Here is a 25976-nt window from a genome sequence, read left to right as displayed (position 1 = left end):
CAAATTCTATTAAATCTCAATAAAACGTGTACATTAATACATATTCAGATCATTTTATTTTCTCCCCCATTAAAATTTCTCTCAAATTTTCCGTAATTTTATCTCATAAATAGAACATGTGCAAGTACGTTTTAATGTATTCAGATCATTTATGCCCTTTCTTATTAAAATTTCTCACAATTTTACAATTTCACCTAACGCAACACAAAGAATATATTCTAATGAAGCGTATGACGCATTTGGTATTTGTCAATAACAACGGTTAGAATCAAAATGTTGTCAATAATGTAGAACTAAATATTAACAGATGTATTCGTCATAAAGAGATACAAGCGGTAAAGCAAGAGGTGGTTAACTTGATTATATTAATCCTGGTGGAACGGCGTCACTAAAATCTCGTCGACGATTCGCGTTTTGCGTCGCGTTTACGGGGTGCTCGTAAACCGCAGGATGCCATTTGGCATCGCATGAAGCGTTGGCCGCGATGGCGACGGCAAATATAACAAGGCGAACGGACGGGGGAGGGGGGAAGGGGGGCTTACCGATGAAATTGCACGGGGAGAAGTATGCGCGAATTGCGCGAATGAATGACAGACGTCGAGCGTTGCACTTGCCGCGAGCATTGTACAAAAACGTTGCTTTTTATGCGTATTTGCAAATGATGTGTGTGCAGGCGAAAAACAACGGATGGCCGCGACTCGAATTAATTAAAATGTCATTCAACTTTCACCTCGCCGTTTGCCGCGGCAGGATTGAAGCCGATACGCAATCAAAGCCGTGAAATGAAAAAACAATAAACAACATTAATCTGTTAATTAAAAATCTGTGTACACATAGAAGAATATCATTCTCAGTGATAAGAAAAGCCATTATTCAATTTGTAGTTCTTCTTCTTTGGAAAAAACGATTATTTTTACAAAGAATGTTTTACCGACAATAACCATAAAATATACTTACTGTTTACTCGAAACAAGTAATATTTACTTAAAATAAATTGTGTGTGGGTACAGAAAAATATATGCTTAAATTAAGTAAATATTACCTATTTCAAATGTATTCGCATATCTGTCATAAACATTTGTTCATAAACATTCAAATTCTGAATTCTAGTAGTTTAATACTTCAATCAAGAAGATTAAATTAAAACGAGAATTGGATTTGTTTATTATTGTCATTTTTCTTCCATACAATTTTATAATATTATATTCTTCGAAAGAGTATAAATTGATAATGAGTTTATCTAAAATTTGTAATGAGTATTTTAAGACAATTATCAAGAGAATATTCTTTGTTAAATAATCATAACTTATTAAAAGAACAAAAATTAAATTAAACAATCGCTCTTCTTGGTAATATTTTTCTGTGATAAATATGATCTTATATTAATACTGAATCATTTTAATCATTTTAAAGCCATCTTTTCTGCATGTCTATGCAATAGGGTGATAGTCCTAATTATGAATCAAATTTATAAAATTAAATAATTTACAGATAAAGAATAATTTACAAACTTAAATTGATAAAATTACGAAAAATCTTTCTTGCATTTTTTAATTTTTTGTAATTATTATAATATAAAATCACTTTCTTAATCATTGCTGATAATGAAAAAAAAATCGAAATTTTTAATAATTTTTTTAATAATATTTAAACATACGTCTTTAACAATTTCTTAAAATTATAATATTCTTGTAGATTGTATTTGATACAGTAAACGTACAATAATATGCATTAAAAACAAACATCAATGTTGACATAATGTACATTTACATCATAATTGAAATTTATACAAAAACATGTTTTCCAAAATTCACAATTTCACAGTTTATTAAATATATTTTTCTTCAAAATTATAATATAATATTTATTGCTTATATTGACTTTAACAATCTTTTTAAAAATGTTTAATCGTCAAATTTATACGAATTAATAAAAATCTTTAATCATAAATAATTTATAATTGGGATAGTCGCCTCCTTCCTTTTTATCAAGTATATATATTGGTTTCTCTAACATATAAACGATTATACACAGACAGCAATCCGATAATTTCGCATTCTTTATGACAATGCGATTGGTTTCATCGGTTGCGCGCGTATCGAACCAATATCGCCGCACCCGAAGGCTTAACAATTGTTCCATCCAAGCGTAAACGGATTTTTAACGTGTGCACAGTACGGTTAACCGCAGCTGCTACCAATGTTATTGCGTTTCAATAAAATATGTGCGTTGTCGCGAGAGTAATCGAGATATCAGGGCGAAAACGCCCACGCAACTGGAACAATGGAAGATATACAGGTAACACCTCGAGCAGAGTAAACCACCTCTGGATATAAAGTAAAATTTCAAGACGGAGCGACAGCAGAAATGAATATTGGAAGCAGTATAATGGAATCAAAACATCCCAGAATTTTAACTTCACCGGTTGATTAGTTAATAAGAATCTTTCTCTAACACTCAACTGTCCCACGTTCGTGCCTTTCCACGACGGTCGCGATCGTCCACCAGTCTATGGCAGATTTTTAAATTATTCAATATTATGACGAATGAGATTTCATTGTATTATTTAAAAGCAGACACATGTGATTAAATATTTTATTACTGTACGCGATAATATAATTCGTAGAATTATCCAGGTACGTTTCCAATTTTTCCGTTTTGAAAAATGAATAAATTTCTGTACTCTTTCCCGCCTTCCGCGTTACACTTCCCGGAAATAGATTTTTTTCCTCTAATATCCGTCATCGCTCTTTACGTCGATAAAATCGTATGTTCCCCTTGCGGATCCCCCGGCACTGTCTCCGATCACGTAATGCTGTCGGTTAAAATTATAATACCAAATATTGAAGACCGCGACGAGCAAAAGCGCAAAGTTCATTCGCCCACGCAGCTGCAGGATGCAAGTACGCAGCAATAGCGGCGGCTCATTAAGAACCATCTAATCAAATGTTCATTTTAATTAACTGACTGACAGTGCGACATGCTTTTCCTTGCGGTCGCGGTCGCGGTCGCGGTCGCGTATCGGTCTGTGACAGATTTTTCATCGCGTATTCAACAGAAAATAACTTATCAGCCAAGTCATAATAATCGTGCGACACATTTAATTAAAATAAATTACCATTCATTTGAATGCGAATCAAACGAATTAATTTAAATTCATTTCGCGTTAAATAAGGTCAGCTGAACAGTCGGAACAACCTCGAGAGGAGGGGGAGGGGGCTTGGCCATCTGCGAAACGCGAATTTGGAGCGCGGAATAACCAAACCGAATTCAGCAAATTAATTGCGAGTGGTGTATAAGCGCAGCTTCGGTCGGACGTATACGCGCGCACGTGCGCGTCCGCCGGATTAAATCGCGTTCCTTTTCGCGCGAGATAATTCCCCGGAACGGCTAATAAACGCGAACGTCGCGGGCGAGATTGCGGCGATGATTAACCGATATTTCGTAGTTATAACCGATCATCGTAATATCACGGTTGGCGTTGGTGCGTCTTGCGCGGCGCCGGCTCCGCAAATTATTCGCAGCCGATATATCGATCGCGGAATGCTCGATTACAGCGGCGAAATAATTACTCGGCGGACGTATAACAGTGCTAATGTATTGATTACTCGCGGACGGCAAACACAGACGTGATACACACGTACGTATGCACGCGCACACGTGAGTTTCCGCCGAATTAACAGGCACGCGTTAAGCGCGCGTAAATCACAAGACCGGATGAAAGGGCTGAAGGCATTAGCCCGCGGGAATTGTAGTCTGTGACACGCGATGATGGCGCCGTACTCATAAATGCGGGTTATGCAGGTATTGTTTGCCGGTTACGTATTACCTCTTAGAGACTGCATTTGTTGCTCGCCGTTACGCAAAAGCTAACGCGCTTCGATCGACCAACCAATTAAAGCGCACGGGCTTTGACGCTTGAGCTTTGACGCTTGAGAGTTCCATAAAGCAGATAATGACTATCTGCTAATCTGCATAATATAATCGGATCTCTTCCCGGAGTTTAATACGACATTGATTAACATAAAATTCGCACGTTGTGTCTTCCAGTGATTTTTTTCCCAAAGAATTTTGCTTTCATTTTTTTTTTTTTTTTAAATATTTGAGCGTATTTTGTATTAACGAAGAGTTCGTCACTTTTATCGATGAACATTCTTCTACATGTGATCAGACCGACGTAAAAATAATCTGGTTCTATTTGCAGTTCCACTTAGCGTGAGCCCGAGTCGGTTGCACGGATTATTAATCTACCTTAAATCCACATTCGCGGTGCCGTCGAATAGTTGAATGTTTACACAAGAGTATTTGGATATTCGAATTGTCAAATGTTCGCGCGCAATGATTGCATATGTGGAAATTGTGTTTGCAGGAGAATTCTGCCCGAAGAGATTGCAACTTTGACGATGCTTTCCCGCAATTACAGCGAAACTTTGGAGATCCGCGAGTAACGAAATGCGAATGAAGATCGAAATTAAAGCGGCGTTTCTCGCAAAAAAAAAAGAAGAGAGAGAAAGAGAGTGACATCTTCGAGAACCTCTCATTGTAATCAAATATTGTTACAAGTCCGCTCGAAATTAGTATCTGTGCGCTTCAACTCAAAGTTGAATTCCGGACAATTATAGAAAGTGTAATGTAACATCAGATCAGAGAGTGGGAAACGTCGGTTTCCTGGTTTTCCAAGCAGCAACAACAACAACAACAAGAAGAACAACAACAACAACAACAAACTGTAACAGCACGTTGGGAAAACGCCAGCGGCTAGAAATTGTGCAGGCGTTGAATTAATTGAAGCCCGAAACAATTTCTGCAGATCTTACGGACTCAAGTGCTCATATCCGCGCCGGATTAGTCCGACCGGCGAATGGCGGGATTTTATCAGTAATTAACGATAATTATGCACACTATCCGACTATCCGAGTAATTACAGTGCTAATTACGGAGTTTCCCCTCGCACGCGCCAATGTGCGATTAGGGAAAATCCTTGATTTCAAATCGTTGCATGAATATATATGTGTGTGTATGTGTGTGTGTGTGTGTGTGTGTGTGTGTGTATGTGTGCATTACGCGTATTTAAAATTCATTGTGTATATATGTATGCAATTTAGACAACGATGTCTATTAATAACGTAACACAAATATCTATAATGAAAAGCGTCGGTTTATATAACTTCGTTACGTTACACAATACTTTTAGACAGTAATTGCAGCCGCGTACTAGCTGCGCCACTTCAGTTACTTGCGTCTTGTTCGTCAATAAATTCCAGCGCACAATTTATCACGTAGTACGAGGCGATAGAATTATCAGCTGTTCTTTATAGCACGTGGCGGAATCTCAACGTGGGCGACACCGAAATGCGGATGGCGCCGTCGATTTTTCTGATCCGCGTACGAGCGCGCTGGTCTATTTCAATACGGATACGCTTATGTCACGCTGAAAAAAAAAGCTGCAGAAGCGAAAATTGCTGTTGAGTGGTTGGGCGAAAAGGGCAGAAGTTAAAATAAAAGTTCGCGGTTAGGTCATTCGTGAATTACACATTTGCCTGCGGCGTACATATCTAGCGTCGTCATTATCCCCAAAACAACCAGAAACGCGGATTTTAAAAACGCATACTTAATTTATGAAACAAAATGCACTCGATTTGCTTTTCGTTAATGTTAGCTTTGTAACAAAATATCTCTGAAGTCCATAATTACTAATTAACGGTGGTAATGTACTCATTTAAAATGCGCAAAATTTTAAAGAAAATGTTTTATCGAGCAATAAAATTCAACATTTACATTGTTGCTATGATACAAAACTGCGAAGTGTGTACGGAAGTACATAAATTTTTCAAAAATTAATTCATTTTCTCTCTCTCTCGACGCTTCTTCGCAGAGTTCATAAATATATCCACCGACATCTATTATAAATTCCAGACGTGAGATTAAAAAGCTCTGAAAAAAAAAGAAAACAAGCAACATCGGAAACGCGGTCCGCATCGCGCCGAGCGTAATCCACATGCAAGCACAAAAGGCTCATTTATCATACGCCGAGTATCCGCGAATCATGAGTGGTATCGGTAGAAATTGTATGCGCGGGTATTCCCGAGACTTTATACAATAGCCGTCATCATAATGATCGGATAAAGAGGCCAAAGCACATGAAATCTGCAACGCGATATTGATTTCTGTTTCAGCGCAAAGCAAGAACGCACGGTGCATTATAATTCATCCCGATGGTCCGCGCGTACGCGCGCTGCCTCGCGCGAAAAGTTATTGCGAAGCCACTCTTTTTTGCGCCGCCTACTCGCAAACTTTTCACGCTACTTGCTTCCAGAAATATGGAAGGATTATTAAATAAAATGCACATATTTCTCCTAGCTGTCGATCGACGCGGCAATTTCTCTCTAAATACTCTTGGCGATATATAAAATTCCCAATATATCCTCGCACCTCAATTTACGGCTTCTCCCTTTCTCTTCGTTAAAATAATTAAAGTAAACGTGAATTTTCTGAAGCTGTTAGATAAGCGAAGACAAGAGAAAATATGAAGTATACTTCTGCCAATTTCAATCTAAATAATATTAATGTACTCCATTTCGGCTTGGAAAAGGGCAGTAAAAGTTAGGTAGAAATGACGCAGCTTCATTCATTACTTTCACGTTCTGATGGTCCGAGGCCCCCTGGGTGCGATAGGGATGCCGCATAGTTTAATCATCCGCGCGAGGTGTCGAAGAACACAACGTGGCCACTCACAAAGCGTTATAAATAAATAAACGAAGACGCGCAAGAAAACGTCGCGGGGATTTATCGTCGGCGATGCAGATATCGTATTTTAGCGAATTTTATGCCGCGAACGAAATAACGGAGGAGAAACAAAAACCGGAGAGGATCAGGAGAGACAAGAAAAGGAGGGGGAGAGAGAGAGAGAGAGAGACGACGAGAGGAAACTAGGACGCGCGAAATTCGAGGAACGTGCGAACGGCGCCTCATGATTCATCAATGAAAAATTCGACCCAGTTGTCACCGCTCATCCGACGTTAATAATCTCGGTAAATTCGAGGCAGATTCGAGGTGGACGAGCGGTGGAGAAGCTGCCGACCGTAGAGAAGAAAATCACCGACCTCGACCTAATCGCCAGAATACGGCCGAGATCTAGCACGTGCTATGAATTACTCGAAAGCCCGCGCGCGTTATCGCATCACGTCGAGAAAATATGACGAGATATCAACGCCAAAAAACTTGTAACAGAATTAATATAACTATCTTATTTGTGTGAAAAATTATAAATGCCGCTGTAAGATTTTCAAATAATATATTATTATATAACACAATTAACTCATTTATTTTAATTAAGATTATCTATTGCACTTCCTTTAAATGTTTAGCAATATTGTTTATTATAATTCAGGATTATAGGCGACCTACAGTCGCCAGTGGTAAAAATAATAAGTAATTCCAAATTTAGTCGACAAAGTGGCAAATTGTTTAATGGTTAAACTTGTTCACAACGTATCGACCTAAGGTTCAGATTCTTTTCAAGCGAGTCGCTTAAACAATATTTAATCATTTGTTCAGAAAACAAATTTTTTTTTCTTCGTGTGTTCTCTCCATTTACTCATTTTATAATTCCGTTCTTTTGTACCGTATAAATGAATTTTCTGGGAAAAACTCATGAATTTTCTGGGAAAAACTCACGGTCGTGTTTCCTGAACAAATGATTCAATATTATTCAACTTGGAAAAGGACTTTAAATCAAAACGTTGTGAACTAGTTCAATCAATAAACAATTTGTCGAATAAATTTGGAATTATTTATTATTTGCGATATATAAATGTACGCGATACACGTTTTTCGTCGTGCAATATTTAACAATTTGATAATGAGGTTTCCAATTGAATTTCTATTAATGTAAAATCACGATGAATTATTTATACACGTCAGGTGTTTTATTCGTATACGAATAGTCGATAACTGGCGCGGCTGTCGAGTCGAGAGAAAATCGTAATTCGCACGAATTGCGGACGCGCGCGGAGGTATGGCAACGGGAAAATTTCCTTCCGTGAACTTGAACCTCTCATCTCGCAGATGTCATTTTTCGCCATCGCCTTAGGGTCAACAGCGTCTCTATCATCGTTCCGACGTGCCGTCACGTCGCGAGTCGATCGCGCGGCCAATCGGAAAATTTCTGATCAAATTTTTGCTGCGGAAGTTGAGTCGCGCAGCTGGAAACCAGATCAGCAATTTTTTTCCCATCTCCGCGTACCAGATTTTCTCGCCGGCGAAAACTCGCTGTTCATCTCTGCTCGGTGCTGCAAGCTGCGAGATTAAACGGAGTGAGAAAATCAAAGCAAGCTAATCGATTCGAAATCGTTTAAGGTCCGCGTGATAATTGTCTCAAAGCAATTAAAGACGAATATGGAAGACGAGAATGCTGTTGTACTCTTTCTGTAATAATATAAAAGAAAAAAGAAGAAGAAAACGCACCGAGAAAATATATAAACGATAATAAAAGGTATAAAACACGATGGCGTGTGCATAATGCTGCTCCTCGCAATGTGAGCAGACTAGTCGAGATAAAGGTTTGCGAAAAAAGCACTACCATTACTCTTCCCGCACTGCGCTCCCGCGACAATCGTGTTACGACGCGGGAAAGGATGTGCCCGAGAGCGATGCGGAGAGAAAATAAGGACTGAGCCACGCAACATATGCGCTCTAGCGCGAGGTGCAATAAAGATTAAGCAAGGAACGCGCGATGGTGTTGCGGGGAGATTTACGATAACGCGATCTCCGAAACATCGCGGGAAACGAGGGCGGTCCGTACATACATCCGATCCTGCTGGAAATGTCTCGTTTAAACTACTTTCTTCAATTACGCGTTACCTATTCTCTCTCTCTCTCTCTTTCTCTCTTTCTCTAGAATTCGCCTCCCCTTTTCTAAATAAGAGGGGTATCTATCGCGCTCATCGATCGCATCAACCCACAGTTCGTTCTACTTCCTTGCGTCTGGTTTAATCGATATAATTAACGATAATGGGCATCCGGATATTAGCAAGGTGCTTCTTACGGAAGTTGAAAAAAGGAAATTCCACCGTGGACTCAAACCAGCTAGCGTCAAGCGTGATAAATTACACTTTTTTTCACATTTAAATCATCAATAACTAATATATAAAGTTACAACATTTTTTTACATGTCAATAAATTACATTTGGCTTGCACGTGACACAGGGTTTGTTAAAAAAAAAGTTAAATTTAAAATTTAAAATAAATTAAAAATATCAGTAAATTTCACATCGTTAAGTTTTAATGAATTAAAGTTCAATTAAATTAATAAAACTTATTATAAAATTAATAAAGATTATGTGATAATACTATTTAAATCGTTAAAATTGTTAATATCAAAACTGAATTAACAGATAATGGAGATAAAAAGGTACTGCTTGCAACGGCATGCTCGTAACCGATGGTCAAATTCCACTGTAACGTAATTAATGCACTGTAATAATAATCGAACAACGCATAATGCTTAATGCGTGTAATACGGTGTAATACTATTGGCGTTAACACTATCGTATGTTATTCAGAAACTAACCCACACACTTTCCGCCAGCAATTGCTCTCTCTCGATATATAATTAAAGATAGACACTGAAGAAAAGGTCACCGTATGCGCTATCTATTATATAATAATGTTCTCATTACGTTCTAGTTAAATCGTCTATACATCGAAAGACATAAATTGGGAAAGTTACATGAATACAGATGCGATGACATTAATACATAAATAAAAATTGTGCTATTTTTGGAGAGGATCGTATCTCTCTGACTAAGAATATAAAATCTTGAAAGAGTTTGATAATTTTAAACAGACATAATTTGCTAACATGAAGAAATTTTCTTTCTTCGTGTTAGCAAAATTATGTCTTTTCGAGAAATGATGTCCGTTTATCAAATATTATAATTCAAGATATTTATTTGATACTAATTTTTTTTCTGTGTACAAAGATACGTGCAGTATCTGCCACAGAGACGCGAATGATATCTTCTTCAACGATCGCTCTCATATTGGGATCTATCTTCACGGTGAAATCTTATCTCAGTTCAAGGAAGCAACCTTTGCCCGCGGCGAGGACGCTTTTGTTCGGATTGCGTACAAAGAGAGAGAGAGAGAGAGAGAGAGAGAGAGAGAGAGAGAGAGAGAGCTCACCTGGAAAGCCCTTTTTGTAGCCCGGCGGCAAAAATGCGGCGGGTGGCGTGATAGGAGGCGCCGCATCCCAGGAGGGTACAACATCCGGCTGCATCCCGTAGCCCGGCGGAAGCTCCAAGACCCTCTGCTGCTTCTCGCAGCGTCGCCGCCGACGTCCGCCCGGCGCGAACGTCTTTACGGTCGCCAAAAAGCCGACCCCGCTCATGTCTTCCCGTCGAGGCTTCGTTTTCGCGCGGTCTCTTTATCCCCCGAGCTTCTGCCCGACCGTCCGACCGACTCTAGTCTCGACTACTAGCAACGAGAGGCAAACCGAATTGGTTCGCGACCCGAACCGTACTGGGTGAAGAGAGCGACTGGCGGAAGCGACTGAGATGAATTATCGTCTAATCAATCGATCGATGCGGCAATCCACGTAGCGACCATGTTGAGAGCTTCGGAAAGAACACATTTTTTTTTTCGGTGATTAGATTTCAGACTGCTAATGCGACGACACGGTGCGACACGGGAATGCGAGCGCGATGAAATGCGAACGACAGGAAGTTGTGGCGACACAGCAGCGCAATATACAGAGTTAAAATTCGAGAATGTAGGCGCGACGTAAAATTGTGGCGACAGATAGAGACGATGTTACAAATATTTCGCGACGGATAAATGTCACATGAATAAAGAAACGCATTTTTTTTTTTTTTTTTTTTTATAAATAAAATGCCCTTTCACAAGCAATTCAGTTTTTTTCGTAGTTTATTTAATGGTTTCGCCCGTATCACGTCTACATCGCGCTATTTGCCGATGGGTATTTTATATTGATTCACATTTTGATGCAATGCACATCGCGGGCAATTGATCCGCGGCAAGAGAGAGAGAGAGAGAGAGAGACAGCAGCGTTATTTTAGGTGCAACAACAATGGCCGCGCAATCGGAGCATCTTTACAGTGGAAGTTTAAAACGATCACCAGTTGCGCGCTCTCATAACGAGCGTCGCATTAAATCGGTGGTTACAACACCGGGATATAAGAAGCGTAAACCGTCTGTGCTCTCTGCAAACTGTATTCAGCGAAAAACTTTTAATCACGCCCGGTCGCTAATCCTACTGTGCCGGCGTACATAAGCTTCTTTCAACTCGGCGCGAACGAAGCGTTTCCTCCATTTCCCGCGGTGATCTTGGATTTAAATCAAAACATATAATTATGCGATATACGCGTGGAAAAAAAATTGCGCGCGCGGGTATAAAAGTGGGACTTCATCGAGCACGTGTTTCTCGCGCGCGAAAAAGGAGAATCCAGCCCGAGATTAAAAGTTTCCCTCTCCTCGGGTTTTCGTTCGTGCGAGATTAAAGCGCTGAGACCTTCCTAGAAATGAGATTGAACTTTTTGCCGAGTCTAAAGACGTCCTCTAATTGCGTGTGGCTCGATCTGTTATTACGGAACGATGTCATAAATTAAAAGAGCGCCAGCGATTTCGCAGAAAATGCATAGAAAATTTTCCATGCGTGCACGAACATCGTTGTTAATCGATAAAGTAACAAACACATCGTACTACCGCGCGAACGATTAAACTGCGATAATAAGAAGAGCAAAAAGAGAATTTATCTGACAATGTTTACTTTACGCGGCACGGAAAGTTAATAAAAATTAATCGACGTTCATAACCGATATCTCTCTCTCTCTTATTTGTTTCAAACATAATTTTCTCGTAGTTATGCGGCGCTTTATCTTGTTTCAAACGTATCCCGGATTAAGAGTTTCCGATCGATCGAGATTGTTTGCAGGTTCGCGCGCAATTTCAAACTTTTCCCATGGAACGCGGCGTAGAACGAGCTGCCGGAATTTGCATCGCATTCTCTGCAAAAGCTGCTCACATGTAGAAACAGACGTTAACGCATAAAGAATTCGGCTATCGAAATTTTTCACGAGTTCCGGACGCTTGCAATTTATGTTGCAACGTTAGGGATTTGCTCAAGGCACGCGCGCAAAAGTATACCTAACGCGTTGGCAAGAAGAATTGTGGTACGCACGCGAAATGTTGATCGTCACCGTTCAATATCGCGTTTTAATATATCCGCAAGAGAGAGTCTCGTCGAAATATCGCGATATTGCTCTCGAGCTTATTCATATATCGCATGTTTAAGAGCAAAGCATGTTAAAACGCCTCTTATTCGCGAGAATATTAAAAGGGGAAATATATCTCTTCCCTCGTCTACTACGCGAGATGCATCTGTGCGAGCTGATGGATCTTGATATCGCCCGTAGAATGTACCGCCGCGTCGGTTAAATTGTTTATGGAGCAGTACGTTTATATTAAATTGCCGATGTCAGCCACTTTTCATTTATGAAACTTTAATGTCCCCGCCTACATCCTCATCGCGCATTCGCGTTCTGTCTGCGAAAAATACATCTACCCCTCATGTATTATGTGTGAAAGCTCACTGGAGATTCCTGCCGGAAGTTTCGTACGTGGGTCTGTCTGCCGCGACAAATCGATTATATGCGGTTGAAGGTGATCGAGGATGATGATATGCGGCATTCTGTCCGATGTTAGTCCGTTTCGTGCTAATTACATTGCGCAGCGATGATTTCCGAACAAACAGCGCCGATGATTTCAATAAAATGGAACAACATGGCATGGTGGCAGTGATAAATCAAACTTTAACAGCAGCTTGTTTCACGCAAGCACCAGCGGACAGTGAAATAAAAACTCACATTAAAAAGCAGAATCTCGCGCGAGAATGAATTCGCGATTCTTCTCCTCCGATGATTCTCGCAACGCGTTGCGTGAAAACGAAAGTCGGCGCAACAAAACTTTAAGACTTGCAAGGCTTATGCGCGATTGAAGAAAGTGCGACATATCTCATCGATCATTCGCTAATGCACAAGGTAAGAAAGAAAAGTCCAACGACGTGTCGCGAAAAGTAAGAGCGAAGCCGGTCCCGTGTTGTGATTCCGCTAATTACGCGATCTACTTTAGGTTCCCGATCGAGTGACCTTGACGAACCGCCGTGCATCGGAGGGGGTCGACCCGGAAGTGCGAATCGATCACCAGTTGCGCGCGTAGGCTGGTAGCGATGAAAGTGAGCGTATTCTTCCCCGAGAACGAGGTGCGCTCCCCGTGAGAGCATGCCCCGTACTGACGGACCGTTACTACTTGCGCGCCGCGCGAGTCCCAGTAGTCGAAGCCGGCTAAGCGCGCGCATCCCAAGTGGTTGCGATCGCGGCTGCGCGTACAAGTAGTAGAAACGGAGGATTACCGCGACCGCGCCGCGCCGCTCCGGCGCGCTCGCTCGCTCGCTCGCTCGCTCGCTCGTTCGTTCGGCGGAAAGACGTGTGGGCGTTCGTTCGGCTGGTGGTCGCGAGGAGAGACGCGGTGGGGACTGCCAAAGGATGGAGACAGGGCTGGACCATTCGAAGAGATACACTAGACAAATTGCACCGATAACTTTCGACGAATCTGGCTGGCCGCGAATCCAAACGGAGACCACCACCGCGTCGCGCGGGGCTTGAAAGAAACCAAGATTTATTCCCGCAACGCGCATTCAAGCGGGCTTTATCTAACGGGAAGAATAGTAACCCATTCTAATATAACAAAATATATATATATATACAATACATGAAGAACAGAGCTCCACCTAACGCTAAATTTATGCGCGTACTCTACACAAGTGTCGGAATACGTTTCAAACGACGCGAAAAACTGTCTACTGCCACACTCATAAAAAAATATATCTTTTTAATTTGCTGTGAGAATCCCTTTTATTTTTTTATTTTTTTTGAAGAATTTCCAGAATTATGTGAAATTTTTACTTTACTAGCGAACTCAATTACTGTGTTATGAACGATACCTCTTTTATTTTATGGATGCGTTGGAAAATAACGAAGAACACAAAATTCCATTTATTAGTATTCTACAGTATCTTACTAATGTCTCGAGAAGTCGTAAATGATAATGTTCCTCGATATAAATTTTACGCGATAATGTGTCTAGAAAGTTATAGCTATACATATACTTCATCGAGTCTCACGATAAACGCGATATTGATTCCCTTGAACGCATTTCCAGCTTTATTAGCAAATCGTGCAATTAAAGATTAAACATTATTCCAAGTATTTTAATTCTCAATGATTAATAGATTATAATCTTCGCATTATTATAAATATTAGAAGCAAAATATTCTTCGTAATAATCTTACGTCATTTTATCGTTTATACGGTAGGGTAAAAAAATAAGAATTATGTCAACTTATTTTATTTATTTATTTTTTTTCACGATAACTTTTCGCATTCACAATTGCGATTGCGATAGAAATAATATTGCGATTTGCGAGGGAGATTTTATGTTATTTCTCGCGTATTTATATTCGGCGGTTCAATGTATACTCAGCATGATTCCACTTTTATAATCATTTCCACTTGCATATGTATTGCAAAATTATATAATAAATATTTTACTGGTAACGCGTTTCCATGTATGATTAATACGCATCATTTTTATTAATAACGTCTATCGACAAATTTCATGCAGTTGCAATAATTAATGAGAAGCGATAATCAATATCCGCGGGAGAAAATCTAATTGTGAGCTTAAACAGTAAATAAGCGTGTAAAAGAGAAAATAAAATGTTTGTCAAAATATCTTTTACGCTTGACTGTTTTCACACAAATATAAAACGGAAATAAAATTTTCAATAAAGATACGCGTTTGTTTGTACACCTTGATAGTACACCTTTGCCTCACACCGCACATTTCACGGATAAATACCTTCCTCATTAAACAGAAAACAATTAGATATTATTTACAGAGAGTTAACACTTTCTATCTTTTTAAATGCAAAAAAAAGAGAACAAAAAAGCGGCTATCAATGCGAATGAAAATGAGAAATAATGATATTTATTAAAAACGCTACTCTATAATAACAACTGCAACTATTTTTGGAACGAAAGCTATGTCACGTGTATTATCGCGCAATGACAATCTAGCTACAATTATCAGCAATATTCGATATTTATCGTACAAAAACATAATCGATCGATGTATAGCGAGCAACCGCCGATTAATTCTACAACCGCATTTCTGTACATCTCTACTCAATTGCAATATTTACATTACATAATCCATGTATTTCTGATAAAGCTCACATGTTCGATCTATTGGCTATGGACCATCCATACATCTCGGTTTACCGGGGAGCATATATACATATCGCGCGGATCTATTTCATTATTCATCCCGCACATATTTCATCCCTAATACGGAAAGATACATTTGAAATCGCAACGAGAGGATTTTTACAACACCACACTGCTTTTTCGCAGAAAATTCTTGCGTAAAAATATATTGAAAAAGGATATGCGGCAAAATTTAATATACCAAAATCCCGTTCTTCGTTCAGTCGCAGAATTAAATGCACGCGTAATTTTCGGATTGACGGACGCTTCGGGAAAGGGAAAGACCGGACGAATGGGGCACCACGCGACTACAATCCATGCCTGCAGCTAGAAAGAGGAGTAGGAGAAATGGGAGGAGAAGGGAGATCGCACGAGGGATCGAGGAAGACCGACGGACCGCCGTAGGGCGGCGGGGGTTGGAAAGGACCGGCGTCGTGCAATCCGCTATTCGTACCCCGGGCAAGGGAACCGATCGTTACTGGGGAAAACTCGGGTGGCGGTGGAGGGGCCTTTTCATTTTCCGAGAGGGTGCCGCTGCTGTCTGGAGGGAGGGAGCGAGCCACGGGAACGAATAGAAGAACGGAGGTGGAGGGAAAATTCGCCGTTCCGCGCTCCGGATTGAGAGACGCGAGGAGAGGAAGGAAAGGAGAGGGCAGTTCTCTCTTTCTCTGCACGCGATCGGGATCAGCAGTATCGATCATTATACTTCTTTTTTTTTTAGTGAAGGAATCTGAACAAAAAAAAATTAGCTGTATAGCTTCTGATATCTCGTTTCATCAAGCACTTGTATGAGTTTTATTTTTCTTGTTATTCTCTCAAATTAGATTTTTTGTATCCCGCTTTCGTTCTTCCTTAAATGTTTATTGCACTGTCACGAACAAAAACGTGCGTACGTACGATGTGCGAATGTATGTGTGTGTGTACGTGAGTTCGAGCACAGGCCTACGGACAAGCCCAAATGAACTGTGCGGATCTGTCATCCCTGCGGAAAGTATCGATCATTATGTGAGCCCCCTCCGCCCAACCTAGCATCTGTTACCCCTGAACAGCCACGCACACGGTCCATCAACGTGTATAGTTGATGTCGGCCCCGACTTCATCAAGGCCCGTCGACCTTGGACTCCGGTAACTAGCAAAGCCGGAAGATGAGACGGCGCCGAGACGCGAATAACGACGAGGGTGGGAGAGCGCGTGTATAGCGACCGACTCCCGCGCATCACACATTTTCACCGCCGTATTATCCCACATAGCGATGTTAATATGATACCTGTTTTATAGTATGCTAAAACACGCCCCCCTTCAACCTTGAAATGCCACGAGGTATATAATATTTCAAGGGAAATATTTCTCAGGATATATTCATTACAAGGAGGACAATTACAACAGTTGGGCTGTACACAGCGGCGTATCCCTGTCTAATGACGTTTCTTTTCTGCAATAATGCGTGACTCTACGTAATATTAAGAGCGGAAGCACGCGTCGCGATATTAACACTCCAGCTGACGCCCTGGGTGTCGTACATCCGGGCTGTTCTTACAAAAATGTTTGGCATTCATAAATCGTTCGCTCCTGCTCTTCTGAATATTTCGAATATATATTTAACTTCTCGATATTCGCACCTACAGTACCGGCCAAAATTATATCACCTTTCGATTTTTGGAGCATAACTTTTATCGAAGTGTATCGAATGCACTCAAAATTTTATAGTAAATTTTTGATGAAAGGTATACCTCGTATATAAAGTATAATGAGATTTGACAACATACACTATGATCTTCGAATTTTTTATTAATTTTTTCATAGTTGTACTTTTGTACTTTTTTGTTTTTCGTTTCGCAATCATTATTTTTACTACCATAGCCTAGTTTTAGCAGTTAAATTTAATATTCCACATTATTTACACTTGTTATGACTCAAGATTAACTATGATTCAAATTTTACATATTTTGAAAATTTTTAATAAAAATAATTTTCCACGTGTTGCTGTTTTTATTATTTAATAAAAAGTTATTATTTACGTAAGTTATACTTATCATTAAAATATATTATGATTTAAGAGAGATTTGTGCCTTTTAAAACAAATTATGCTAAAAAATAATCGAAAGGTGATATAATTTTGGCCGGTACTGTATTTAGTCTTTTTCTTGACCGTCTGGCGTATCAATTAAAGAAAAAAATTGTTCAAATTCTATGCATTAGGCACTGAGATATATACGCAATTGAAAATGATCGGGTGACGTACACCCATGTGTGGCAAAATATCGAATCCAATATAGTGTGCCAGCTGAGGGTTAAGATAATTTACAGATCTCACCCGCGGCAATGTTTCTCGATTAATGTTGGATTACGTGCACTGAAATAGAATTTGGGGTAACAGCTACCAAATATAGCTGAATGAAGGAATGCCAATTAATCACTTGATTAATAATATAAATAAAAGTAATTTTACTTTCCTAAATACTCAGGAAGTACAACCAAATTTAGTAATACTTATTAAACATTTAGGAAAGTAAAATTTTTATTTTTGGTTATATTAAATTAAATATTTAATTGGTATTATTTCACTCGACATTTGACGATTATTATCAAACATTTTTTTCTTCAGTGATAATTTAAAGGGTCGTCGCTCCCGGGGACGCGGACGCGAATTCTCACGAGAATGAGCAAAAGTGAAATGCGAGATTGGTTTATGAGCTTCGCTGTTTTACGAGACGCGGACGAATTCATCGAGAATTCGATTCATTATATCGTTTGAATGGTTAGAGCGTAAACGGTCCATTCAAAAAGGTTGTTTTAGCAAACATAAAATATGCATTGAAAAAACCGCTCTGTAATTACAAAATCTCGTAGTTGAAGTACTTTCTTTTACGTCGCGTCACTCTTTTTTTTTCATGTTTTTATGTACCGTCGATTAGTACCACGAAGGGTTTCAAAGTGTTGCACGAAAAGATGTCACACACGTGTGTGTTTCGTTTTAAAGAGATATACATAGTCGCGTTTAACCTGTTAAAGTAATTTGTAGCAGCGCTGGTGCACGCAATACGGTAAAGCGGAAGTTTATTGAGGGTTGACTTACTCACTTACTCGTCTGAACCGTTTCAATTTTGTGCAACCAATTAGTAGCCTACCTCGACCCAGGAAAATATATCCTGGTGCAGTCGTGTATAAGCAATTTCCGGAGGAAACCTTATATAAAATGGACGTTCGTAAAATGGACGTATCGTAAAAAAGACAAGTTTATACCAATCGTAAAAAAAGAAAGGAACAAATGGAGGGAATAAGAGGAAAATAAATGAAATGGCCAGTAAACGCCGACTGCCGCGACTCGATATGAATCGCGCGTACTTGAAAGCGTCTTTGAGCAAACCAACGCAAATCAACGAATTCGTAGACTTTATAACGGGAGCACCGCGACTGGATAGCTCGTTAATTAAAGTACCATCCCGTCAACACTTCACATCAATATATATATATATATATATATATATCGCGCATACAAATTTAACGCGCGATATCAAAGGTGCGGCGTCGATTAAAAAAAAGCAAAAAATAATAAATAATTGAGCGATTCATGATTCAATCAATTTACGCGTGTAGCTTTAATTTCTATATTTTATCTGTACGCTTTGGACTTGCATTTGCTACATAATTTTCTCAAATTGAATTAAATTGAGAATAAATCGATTAACAAACCCATTGGAAAAGTTAGAATTATTTTCTGATGATTCCTATATACATTTTCTTTCTTTTTAATAGAAAAACCGATATGAAATACCGCGCTTTGACGTCTGATAGATTATTATATTTTTCAGTTTCGAGACATACAAAGAACCAAGAGTGCTTCTCGCCATCGTCGAGACAATTCCTGAGACACAGGCGGCAAAATGTTTCTAACGAAATAAATTTTCCGCCGCGAGAGAAAAAAAATTCCGATACTCCACACGCCGTCCGTCGCCCGTGGAAAAACAATTATCCGACTGCCATCGATATTCGCCGCTCTATGCGAAGTAATTAATTACTTTATCTCGGGCTTACCGATGGCAACTCTTCTTACACTATTATCGGACGTTTCTCGCTTGGTAAAATTCCGACGCTCTTCTGTCAATACACGCAAGTTCAAAATGCACGAGCAATAAATAATATAAAGCCGACCGCAATCCTTAGCGGCAACAAATGCCTTGTTTTTTTTTATTTCGTGCGATAAGTTTGTTTGTTCAGCATTTTTCTCATATCTTATGAATACCCGTGTGTGCACATTGGTTGCAATTTTCTTTGTAAACTTCTTCCACGAACATCACGTATGGTAATGTGTGTTACAGTTTCCGTAATCTCGTTCGCGTATACGCGTGTCGCTCGTGACACGTACAGTCCATAAAATAGCAACAATCCGGATTTCGCAAATGTAAATTTGAGAGAGAGAGAAAGAAAAAGAGAGGAAAAGAAAGTTATTTCGAAGTAAACCTTAAGCAAGAATCCATTTCACTGCTATTTTGCAAGAATAAAACTTGCAACGGAACAACGTCGCTCAACGAAAAATAAATTTTACAAAAGAATAATTTCTAGGAACAAGAGGCGAAAAAAAAAGTATGCGTTAAAGAAATTTTTTGGAGATAGAATCACCCTGATCATTTTAATGTCAAAATATGCATATATCTATTAATATATGCGTTCACTTGTATCGGAATAAATAATTGCGCATTTCTTTGATTACCATTAAATTTCTGTTATTTTTGAAATTTATCCAAATCTATTTAGAAATCAGCCGTTAATATTCATTAACCGAATGCGACGACCAAGTATTAAAGCATATATATTAATAAAAACGACCTACGTAGCAAACACGATCGCAATTACGTTGATCGAGTGGCGCCGTCAGGAGTGATATTTTTTCATAAATGCGTCGAAATGCGATGAAAATAACGTGAATTTCAGTACGTGCTCAGATTACTTTTCCAAGGGCGAAAATGGCCGCCGAATTTCTCACGCAATTCAGATAAGCTGCAGGTGTAAAAATATATTTATATAACGTCTTTATCGGTTCCCTTTGATCTCGCCGCGATGCAAAATTTCATGCGAGAAGCTCGCGAAAGTCGGAAGGAGAAATTTTTGATAATCCCATAGCGACCAGAATTTTCCCTTGGGCGGGAGAGCGCATTTTCCGCTTTAATACCGGAATTTCGTTTCGCTGCAACGCCAACGTGGTCTCGTGCCGCGATTACCAAATGTTTTATTAAGCCTGTCACGAACTATTCTATATTATATATTCCCCGAGATAACCGTGGAATGTGAAATAAATGTTGGGGAGTGTACAAAATGTAACGTTCCACCGGGCTGAGATACGCTTCGGTAAAGAAACTCTGCAAAATACATGAAAATTACCTATCGCTCTTTCAGCCAGAAACGATGATTACGAAGTTAATCTAAGGGAGATATACAACGAATTCCGGCGAAGCATTTCGAGTCTCATAAGAATTTTGAACACGTGCGAGTGCGATAAAGATTTTCATTTCGGTTAAAAGGGAGAGTACAGTTTCATTCCCCTAATATATAGCGAGGGGACTCGAGTTATTAAATAAATACCGCCCTAAACGTTGTAAAGTACGATGGGGTTCGTTAAGATTTTAGAGAATCGTTTTTTCTTCATTTTTCTAACCGAGGCACGTGACGTCAAAAGCGCACGTGCCTCGGATCTGCGGTGGGTTCCACGCGAAGGTTCACGCATTGACGTAAATCCCGTTCCGTGAATAAATTCACGGAAAACCCGTTGGTGGTAGAAATGATGAAAAGAGTTAACGTGTAAATATTCACGATGGTGAACATTCGAAATAGCACTTTTCAAATATTTGAACATAACTGGAGCTCAACGTCAAAAACTCATTAGCAAATTAAACTTGAGGTCAACTAAGAAACCAGATGTTGCGAACTTCATTTACATCTTCGCACGATGGAGATGCGAGATTCTTTTCGAACGAGTTCGATTTTCGAACATTAGATAACTCCAGCATTGAACCTTCCATCTCGGGTCATCGCTATGGAAATTCGATACTGAAGTCGTCCAAAGATCCGTGCATAAAAGGATATCCGACGGGGCGCTCTCTGTATAAGGATTTAGCCGCCCACGGCTACGAGTTGCGAAGCGACTATGTGGAATCACGGTGAATGTGTTTCGTATTCTTGAGCGAGTCGATGACGCCCTGGGACACACGCCGCCAAGAATTGCACCGAAATAGAATCGCGACATATCATACGACACGTGAGAAAACGATAGTCGACGTGTTTCGTGTTTATTGCACCCACGCCGGCAGTCGCTCGTGAATGGTTATTCGCGTTGAGAATGAATGAATCGCCCGATCGTCGGATGCCCCGTGACATCACGACATGTTCACACGAAGCCCTTTTTACAGCACCCCCGAGATTCGTTTCGTCGTTAAATCCTTGCGAGTTCGTTTGTAAACTTTTCGATGAAATTACGGAAAAATTTCTCGAAAAAGAAATTGTTTAATAAGTTTGATTAGAAGGAGTCACGATTAGATTTATCGTGCACTAAGAACGAAGGAGTAGCGTATACTGTTTAAAAAAATGAAAATTATGACAGCATTACGATTTCTAATAGTTTATTTTTGAAAGGAAGAAGAAATATGAGAAATTCGAAATAACAACCAATTATACGATACTATTATATATTAACGTATTTTGTTTATAATTCGAACACTGCTGCGAGTTTATTCTGTCGTATAGATTATTCTTACTTTCCTCTATTCATGACATTGACAAGCACTACGTATTAATAAATTTAAAAGAATAGTTAGCTACGAAAATTGCGAAATCAATTTGAAGATTATTTTCTTGCTTACACAGTAAAAAATAAAATGTAATTTTAACATTTTTGCAAGTCCCAAAAAATCGACCCTAAATTTTAAGTTAAAATAATTCAAAAGATAAGTTAAAATAACTTAAAATAAGAGTTATTTTAACTTAACTTTAGAGTGCACTTTCTAGGACATTTTATTTTTTTTACTGTGTACAATATTAGAAAACCTATCCCATCAATTTCAAACGCGTCTTCTTGCTACATACAATAAAGTCTCGAAAATCCTTAAAACTGGTGAAAAAGCTTTTGTATGTCGGCGGATCGGAAGTCATTCAGACGAAAAAAATTTGGGAAGACGTGCAATCCTCTCGCAGCCGAAACGCGGACAAGGTCAATCACTACTGCCGTCGCTCAACCATTATACGATTCCACCCTTTTAAGCTTTGATGTCCAACGAACACTGTCTATTTCGCAGCCTTGTCTGCCTCATCCTGGTTGTCTCCCTCTCGGAACTCGGTCAGGGTTGGCATCAGCTGAACTTCGCATTTGCAAGCCTTTGTAAAACGCGATGTTGCCAATGATATAGTATTTCGTCCACATTCTTTATTTCTTTATATAAAGAAATCGTCTCTTTTGCGAATAATAATGTCCACGTGAAGTAGCCAATGTTTCCTTGTGTTTAGAAATAATCATTACAATCTTCAAATATCTTTTGATTTTTTGAAAACGCAACGTTAAGACGAACGTCCTGCGTTCTCCGAATGCGTATTGACTTCTCTTTGAAAGATACATTGACAAATTTTGATTTATTCGCACGTTATTACGTCGTTGCAATACAGCAGTCTAAAACATCGTTGAAACATCATGCAAGTTGGTATGATTACATTTCCATCTCGTAAATTGCAATTACATAGATGCACGATAAATGTCAAACGGTTTAAGCGAAAATAATTAAACAATTCCGCTTCTCACATGTAAATACTCATGTGAATGCATTTAGCGGCACGGAGCGTGGCTAAAGTTAAGAGTATGCGACGAAATGATGAACGTGTCGTGAATTGTGTAACCGAATCGCATTTACGGAGAAGTATCGTTGATTGTATTTTCGCTGGGAAGGGAAAATATAATCAACGATATTCCTCCGCTATGTGCGTGCGGCAGCCTGTTAAATAGAGATGGCGTAATTAAACGCATGTGATTTATTACAGAATGTCACGCGGTATAGAGTGACACGCGTCACGGGATTTTATTCGAACAGCGCGAATGGCGTCCGATTGGGGCCGTTCAAATATCCTCTGACAATAAACGAAACTCCGATTGTAGGTGACCGCTTATTTTATTCCCAAATAAACGGGCCTTTCTTCACGCTTTTGTCCCCGACGTTACGCACAATCTCCTCGCGCGCGCGCTCCTATACGCATGCAAACATACGCAGACACAATATTATCAATCCGGTAATATCTGTCGGGCGCATGCAATCAGTTCCGGGGATTTGAATTTTGATTACAATACAATGATTAAATTTCACGATGTCAAGTTTAATATGCCACCGTGACACTGTAAGTGATAAATACCCGATTCAATTCGATAATTCTAATTTAATTTATGATAAAGAAAAGCACGTTCGCTACACCTAAATAACTAAAAGTACTGAGAAACGGTTCCACCATCCTATTTTAACATTTTTAAAAATAAAGCGACTACGTATCGCTTTTTTTTGTTAATTAACATGAAATACAATCTTTACAGCTGCATCAGACTATTATAAAATTAAATTAAAAAAAAAAATAAAATAAAATAACGGCCGTACTTTTAAATTTGGATATAATTAAATGAAACGGAGATCACTCCGGATTGAAGTATTATATTCAAATACGAGCAAAAATATCGAGTATATCGTTTTATCCGATTTTATAATATAACAATAGCGAGAGGGGAAAAAATATTGGGGCCGCAATTGGAGCTCGGTCAATCAATAGTGCGGCATCATGAACATCTATATCGCGTCATTCCTCTAATCTTCGCAGCTCCTATTCGCCGACTATCCTATTCGATCTCTCCGCGACGAGCTCGTTCCCCGTCTCCCGGTTGATCAATCGACACCAACGCGTTATACCTTCCATCTTTCCTCGATATCCCAGCACATATTCATCATCGCCAGGGATCTTCAGAGCTACGCACGAGAGTACCTGCAGAGGCTGACTCGCTCCAAGGAGGGACTAGTGAGGCCGATCGATCAGAGCTACTGCCTCACTAGTCCCTCCTTGGAGGCGATCCAAAGTGAAACGACCAACGGCTCACTTAACGATTAAATTTTTTTTCTCCCTGCAAGTTACTTAATAGAAAAGTAATATTACTCTCCGATGCTACACGGAAAGAGCAATTTTACTGTAGTTTAAACATTTCTAGCGAATTCGGTTGGACGCACCAGTGCGCACTGGTGCACATTAAAACCGCCGTACACTAATCGATGAACGATATGTATTAATATAAATATATAAACAGATTAAATTGTGAAATACTCAATCGATATTTTATTATATTATTTGGTAAAATATATATTTTATCATTCAAGATACTTATATTTTATTTTTAAATGAGATCAGTGTACAGCGGCTTTAATATGCACCAGTGCGCTAGTGCAGTCCACCCGAATTCGCTGCTATTAGATACAGATCAGAAAATAATATTATGTTCGGTTGTAAGAATTATTATGTAAGACATTCGGTCATGATATGGTACGGCTGCAAAAAGTTTCGACATTCTAGCAACCAGTTTAAGCGTCCAATATAAATCTTTTAATGGTTCAACGCAATTATTGTCAGATTTGTATTTCAGTAAAATTGTTTTTTTTCCGTGTAACGTTACGATTGAGTAAAATAAACTAAACAAATTAAACAATAATTTAAAAACAATTTGCTGCAAGCATTTGCGTTGCATATTAAAAATTGATCATTTTAAATTTATATATTTTATTCTTTTACCTTTACCAAGAGAGAAAGTTAGCGTTCGCAGTTATAGTTTTAACGCTACAGTTTCGACGTTCAATGCGTTTGAAGAAAAATTTGCAGCGGAGTCTCGTTGAACGTAAAACGATGAACGTGTAACGCGAAAACATTCATCTCTCGCTATTACGGATCTCGCTTACAGCCGCTTTACTCTCCTCAACGAGACAGAAAACATTGCGAAGAAATTGTTTGCGAAACCTTGACATTCTTTTAATTCCTCATCGATTCTTCGTAGGTACCGCCTCCACGGTGTTTCTTGCAAGGAAGTGCTTCGCCGCGGTCTCAGCTGCACGGGACGTATAAAAATTCAGTGGAGGAGTTCCAATCGTGTCGTGCACAGCCATCCTCTCTATAATACATGAGCTAACGCCGGAAGTGTACAGCGTCTCAATAGAATGTTTCGTTAAAGTGTAGGTGGACGCACGAGATATCAAATCGGCATCGAATGAAACGAGGCAGTTATTTCGCGATCTAGAAAAGAGCAGAGAATGCGGAGATATTCGCGCGCGAGAAAACGTATCGAGTAATCGAGTTCGCCCACGTACGGATGAAAAATTTCTCTCCTGGGACCCACGTGTAATCAACATAACTTAATAACGTTACGAATGTGATAATTAATTTAAAAGACGCAAATTACGTTAGTGTTTTAAGCTTTCAAAGGATGGCGACCGCGTTGATGCAGTTTCTATCCTCCGCTATCACAATACGAATAAAGTTTCTTCGTAAAGAATTTTCGCAGAATGAAAAAAAATATCAAGATAAAAAAAAATTAATGAAAATATAGATAAATATGCACAGACGTATATACGTGAA

At 39.3% G+C, this 25976-nt stretch overlaps 1 protein-coding gene across 10 annotated transcripts in view; it reads right to left on the bottom strand.

Moving 5' to 3' along the window:
• Window positions 1–25976, bottom strand: part of LOC105204049 (phosphatase and actin regulator 4) — a 234219-nt gene that overhangs the window by 35674 nt on the left and 172569 nt on the right. The window contains exons 1-2 of one of the 10 annotated variants that reach the window (XM_039450764.1): window positions 12612–13392; window positions 10186–10616 (exon numbers count right to left, since the gene is read on the bottom strand). The exons of 6 other annotated variants lie outside the window; for them this stretch is intronic. In XM_039450764.1, the coding sequence (XP_039306698.1) occupies window positions 10186–10390 (205 nt within the window). In that variant the 5' untranslated portion in view covers window positions 10391–10616; window positions 12612–13392. Of the gene's footprint in view, window positions 1–10185; window positions 13393–25976 lie in introns of those variants that run through there. 3 more of the 10 variants (XM_026134878.2, XM_039450765.1, XM_026134879.2) reach the window with 3 other exon arrangements.

The sequence above is a fragment of the Solenopsis invicta genome, chromosome 6, assembly GCF_016802725.1.
Source record: "Solenopsis invicta isolate M01_SB chromosome 6, UNIL_Sinv_3.0, whole genome shotgun sequence".
Classification (NCBI taxonomy): Eukaryota; Metazoa; Arthropoda; class Insecta; order Hymenoptera; family Formicidae; genus Solenopsis; species Solenopsis invicta.
This window is presented reverse-complemented; position numbering and strand designations above follow the sequence as displayed.